This window comes from Gracilinanus agilis, chromosome 1, assembly GCF_016433145.1.
Source record: "Gracilinanus agilis isolate LMUSP501 chromosome 1, AgileGrace, whole genome shotgun sequence".
Lineage (NCBI taxonomy): Eukaryota > Metazoa > Chordata > Mammalia > Didelphimorphia > Didelphidae > Gracilinanus > Gracilinanus agilis.
Window position 1 is genome coordinate 631,074,713 of NC_058130.1, and position 6,202 is coordinate 631,080,914.

The window sequence follows — 6,202 nt, forward strand, 5'->3', positions numbered from 1 at the left end:
AGAGGAGAGGAGAGGAGAGGAGAGGAGAGGAGAGGAGAGGAGAGGAGAGGAGAGGAGAGAGAAAGAGAGAAGAAGAGAACTGTGGAGAGGAGAGGAGAGGAGAGACATTAAGCCTGGCAAATGGCAGCCAGATTGTAAGGGGGTTTAATATGCTTATTACAAGCCATTTTTATCTAGTGACTAAAGCAAGTAGGGAGAGGTCACCTGCAAAGTAGCACATCATCAGCTTAGTTGCTTGTTGAATGAATTGAATTAAATTATAAGTAGTAACTACATCTACTTGAAAACAATAAGCTTTTTTTTTTCAAAAAGTCTTTGATTTCGACTCTCTGGCCTTTCATACTGATCTCTCCCATAATTAATCCGGGTTAATAGAGTTTTCTGCCTCAGTTTATATGAATATTCCTGTTGAGAAAAATGAAAAAAAATCAGAAAAATTATTAAGGTCACAAATGGCCAGGGACTGAACCAGAAATTCATTTTATCTTTGATTTTCTCTCTAGTCAGGTAAAATAGTCTATTTAGAAAAAGAGATGTCTTTAATTATTGATTGGACAGTCCAGTTTATTTTCAGGATTAGTTCATTATTTTAAAAATAGCTCCACTATACATGAAAAATATGGCTGAATTGCTCAGGTTCAAGTAAGATTGAATCAATCAACCATCATTCAGCAAGCTTTTAAGAATGAAGACAATAGGCTGCGTAGATAGAGAAAGGTTTAGCTGGACCATAGATTGTGGAAAGAGTCCTATATAATGAATCTGGAGGGTTGTTTGGGGTCAAGTTGTAAAGGACTTTAAAAGTTAAAAAGGAGAGTTTCTATTTTATCTTACAGATAATAGGGAGTTACTGATATTCATCAAGGAAGGAAGTTATGCAGGTCAGATTTATGCCTAAAGAAAATCATTTTAATAGCAATGTGAAAGATAGAATAGAATGAAGAGAGGCTTTGAGTCAAGAGGACTTAGTAGTAGTGATTAAAACTTGAACCATGATGGTTGTGTGAATTGAAAGAAGGGGGTATAGGCAAGAGATAATTATCAAGGATGAACTGGCAAAAATAAGAATGTGAGATTTCTGGTCCTTCTGAATTATCTAAAAGGACCCATCCAGACTTATGGAAAAGAACGCTACCCACATTCAGAGGAAGAACTACAGAAGTGGAAACACAGAAGAAAAACAACCGCTTGAACACATGGGTTGATGCAGACATGATTGGGGATGTAGACTCGAAACTACCACACCAATGCAACTATCAATAATATGGAAATAAGTCTTGATTGATGACACATGTTAAAACCAGTGGAAATGTGCACTGGATATGGGGGCGGGTAAAGAGGGATGAAAGGGAAAGTAAAAACATGAATCATGTAACCATGGAAATTTTTTCTAAAAAAAAATATTTAAATCAAATTAAATAAAATATTTAAATCAAAATAAATAAATAAATGAAAGGACCCATCCAGCTCTGAAATTCTTTGCATGATAAAAGATGAATTTGCCAGTCATGGTCTCCTAAAACTAGAATTTGTCCTTGGGATTTTTAACTGCAATTCTGGTTAATGGCCACTAGATAGAAGTGTTCTATCTTTAGCTAACAATGTCAGGCATCTAGCCAACTTCTCATTCTAAACAACAATACCTCTTGACCAAGAATAAATCAAATATTCATCAGATAGCCTTACAGATTCTAGGACCATCTATGTACATTTCTGTTGATATTCTATGTACTCTATATCCAGGTCAAAGTTTAGTAACTGATTTAAAAAGCTGTCGTGGATTAAAATACGGCCCAAATAATTTCCAGATCTTTTAATTCCTAGTCCTTTGGGGATAGAAAACACATTTTCCTCCCTTGACAATAATTTCCAGCTTAGAAGTATCACATAAGACATACAATGATATTCAACCAAAAGCCATACGGAAAGCATAAGTTATCACTTTAAAGAGTTCTGAGAAGTCTTCAAACTAGAGAAGATCCTAGGGTTTGTTTCAACATTGCAAAATTTTCATGATACTTTTGATCACAGATAAATATACTGGATTTTGCCCTTCTCTAAATCAGAAAATTGCATAGGTTCATTCACAAAATAAGCAAATCAAACCTTCCCTAGTATCCTGCTAACAAATGTGATCACTTAGCTATTGTTGGCAATCATAAGGATTATGAAGAATAGGAAAGGTTCTATAACCATGGATAGGGGAAGATGTCTGAATTTCCTAGAGAGAGAGAGGAAGGAAGGAAGGAAAGAAGGAAGGAAGGAAGGGAGGGAGGGAAGAAAGAGAAATTCTAAGTTTGTTTACACCACTTTCTTCACTTTACTGAAGGACTCTTTTTGCATGTGGATATAACAATGGTCTCAGAAAATGACAGTTCAGAGAATCAATGTGTTTTTTTTTCCTGGAACAATGTGAGCTTTTTGAAAGCAGGAATTGGTTTTCATTTTGTCTTTATATCTTCAGTGCCTAGCAAGGTCTCTTGCACAAAGTAGATACTTAATACTGATTGGTTTGGTTAAGTGCCTCTCATCATTTTACCTCAAAACTATCATTGCTCTGTAGAAGGGCACCAGGGCACCAAGACCCATATATAGCCTCTCAGAGCTCAATGCACAATTGAAGGTGCTTCATTTGCCTTAACTTATTCATTCTTCCTTAAGCCAAATTTCTCCTGACTCTGGTTCACCTTTTCTACTCTAGATTCACAAACAAACTTGTAACCCCAATATTCCAGATACTCTTTTGCTCTCTTTCTTTCATGTAGGCTCACTTCCCTTCATTCACACTTCTATTTTCTCTATTGCCTCAATTCTCCCAAATCATCTTTTCTCCTGGCAAATACTCTATTTCTTTGTCACTCTACTTCTAGTCACTCTACTGACTGATTCACATTTTCTGGGCTGTTTATCTACCATGATAACTTTTGTGACACTAGTATCAAAATTTTATCTTGGAGCTTCTTAAATAGCTTGGAGAATTACTAAGCAGTTATAGGCAGATATGTGTTTCCCAAAGTCACAGGTGCACAGCTGAACCTCTTTCAGACTCTATCATCCTAACCTACAACTCATTTAATATGTGTAGTTAGATAACTACATATACTACGTGTGACTTTGGACAAGTCATTTAACCCTTTTGTAAGGGTTTACCAGATATGAAAAATGAGAAGGCTAAACTTATGATATCTAAAGTCTCGTAGCTTTAGGTACATATGATCTATGAGACTTCAAAAAGAAGCAAATGAACTCCTTATTCATTTTTAAACATTGAGTATTTTCAATTAATTTGTTTTTTATATTATAATTTCCAGATATCTCTCTCCTCTCTCCCCTCTCAACACTAGAAAAAGCATAACCTGATTTTTAAAAAAATATATACAAAAATATATAAATATATATAAATTATATCTTTTGTGTTTCTATTTATCAGTTCTTTCTCTGGAAGCAGACATTCATAAGTTATTCTTAAAACATTAATTCTGAAGCTGTATATAATATCTCTTTGTTTGAACTTTTTATTCTTAAAGATTGTACCTAGAAATCAAACATTCTACCCAGAGTTTCAAACACTGTTTTTGACTTGATGTCTCAACCAAGTACCTTTATTAGTCAATATTTGAGATATTTAGATGATCTTAATTGTTCCCCATAGACCTAAGAGGGCATCAGTTTTCTGGGCAAAGAATATGCTTATGATAATAGAATTCAGTGTTCTATAACCCACACCAAATCTAATTAATCTGTCTCATTTGTAAGGAAGTGCAAAGGATCACAGAAAATCTAAGAAATGCTAATAATGCAAACAACTCACATTTATATAATGCTAAGTTTTATAAACCACTTTTTATTATAATAATCCCTTGAGATATTTATTGCAAAATTCTATTATCTTTAACATCTTCTCTACCTCCTTCCTGATGTCACCTAACACCTTCCTAATAATTTGTTAAGTAATATATAATTAATCAAATAACATGCAATAATTATCTAACAATAAGAACACACTTCTGCATCCCAAAAGATTGCAACACAGCTCCTAATGTCTGCCAACAGGGCTCTCTGTTCCAATCTCTTCAAGTTTTGTCCTGGGGAGTTTGAATTCTAAAAAAACAAGTTAAGCCCTTTTTCTCACATTCATCAGCTCACTAAAACCTCAATCTTGACTCCAGAGAATTACTTAAAGCTTAGATTGTGGTTCATGTCTAGGTCACCCAAAAGTGGGGAAAACAGGACAAGTTTTATTTGCTACACATAAAAAGAAATGCTAAACACAAAACATACACAAATATGCATTTGACAACATACAAATGTAAGCAAGTAGCAATTCTATTTTTCTACTCTGCAGAATGATTAATACTTAAAAGCAGAGATATCAATCAGACTGTGAAACTTCTGAGTACCCTGTAAGCATATTAAAATATAATTGGGAAATGTTTAACCAAATAATAAAAAATGCAATACAACACAGACAATGTTAATTTGTGGTTTTCTAAGTCAAATTCTTTTTCTATTTACTGATTAAAACTTTTATTGTGTTATGACCTGAAAAAGATGTTTGTGAAGTTTTTTTGTCCTAATGCATAGTCAATTTTTGTATAGGTACTATGTATTACTGAAAAGAAGGTATATTCCCTTCTATTTCCATTCAGTTTTCTCCAGAGATAGATTAGTTATAACTTATCTAAAATTTCCTTCACTTCTTTCAAATTTATTTTTTGGTTCAATTTATCTAGATCTGAAAGGGGGAAATTGAAGTCCCTCACTAATATAGCTTTACCATCTATTTCTTCCTAAAGTTAATTTATTTCTCCTTTAAAAACTTGGAGGCTAACCATTTGATGCATATATGTTTAGTTTCAATATAATTTCATTATCTATGGCACCATTTAGTAAGATGTAATTTCCTTCTTTAACTCTTTTAATAAGGTCTATTCTTCCTTAAGCTTTTTCTGTGATCATGATTGCTCCTCCTGATATTTTTTAACTTCAGATGATGCACAATAAATTCTGCTCTAGCCCCTTACCTTTCTTTCGTGTGTCTCCATGCCTCAAATGAGTTGCTTATAAGCAATATATCATAGGATTCTGGTTTTTAATCCACTCTGCTGCTTCCATTTTATCGGTGACTTCATCCCATTCACATTCACATTTATGATTACCAACTGTATATTCCCCTCCATATCCCTTTTGACCCTACTCTCTCTTCTTTCACTCTGTCCTTCCTCATGAGTGTTTTGCTTTTAATACCCACCCCCTACTTCTCCCTTCTATTACCCCCTCCCTTGTCTTAATCACCTCCTGCTTTTCTAAAAGATACCCAAATGATTATTCCCTCTCTGAACCAATTACAATGAGAGTAAGGTTTAAGTATTGCCTGTCACCACCCTCATTCTCCTATCTACTATAAGAGTTTTCTGTGACTTTTTAGATGAGATACTCTATTTACCCCCTTCTACCTCTCCCTTCCCTTTTCTCTCAGTGTAATCTCCTTTTTTACCACTTAATTTTTTGCATATCATGTCATCCTAATTGGCTTATTCTCCCACTTCCTGTCTATATATGCTTCTTCTACCTGCTCTAAAACTGATAAAAATTTTAAGAGTTACAAATATCAAGTTTCTATGTAGGAATATAAACAGTTTAACCTTATTGAATCTCTTAAGTTTTCTCTTATTTATCTTTTTATGTTTGTCTTTGGACATCAAATTTTGTTTCAGTCTGATCTTTTCATCAGGAATACTTGAAAACCTTCTATTTTATTAAGTGATCATTTTCCTCCTGAAAGAATATACTCAATTTACTGGGTAGGTAATTCTGGCTTATAAACCTAGTTCTTTTTGCCTCCTGGAATATCACATTCCAAGCCTACCAGTCCTTTAATGTGGAGACTGCTAAATCCTATGTAATCCTGACTGTAGTTCCATGGTATTCAAATTGTTTCTTTCTTGCTACTTGCAATATTTTCTCTTTGACCTCGGAGCTCTTGAATTTATTTTTTAATATTCCTGGGAGTAAAGTCTATTTCTATTTGAGTTTAACACCACTGCTAAAACATTCAAAAAGCCTTCTGCAAATGTACTAAAAAAACTTGTTGACTTCCAAGACAAGATTCTCTGGCAAGTCAGGCATGAGCTCTTTCCTCTTATTGGTGGCGGTCTTTTTCTAGAGCAGTAGAGCAGTTGCAAGGAATGCCTCCTCTTAA

The 6,202-nt window shown here is 34.1% G+C and overlaps 1 protein-coding gene across 1 annotated transcript in view; it reads left to right on the forward strand.

Annotated features, from left to right (window-relative positions):
- LOC123254997 (heat shock 70 kDa protein cognate 1-like) overlaps nt 1-6,202 on the forward strand; it is a 16,394-nt gene extending 10,192 nt beyond the window's left edge. The window contains exon 2 of the mRNA XM_044683876.1: nt 6,167-6,202. Coding sequence (XP_044539811.1) covers nt 6,167-6,202 — 36 coding nt within the window. The remainder of the gene's footprint in view (nt 1-6,166) is intronic.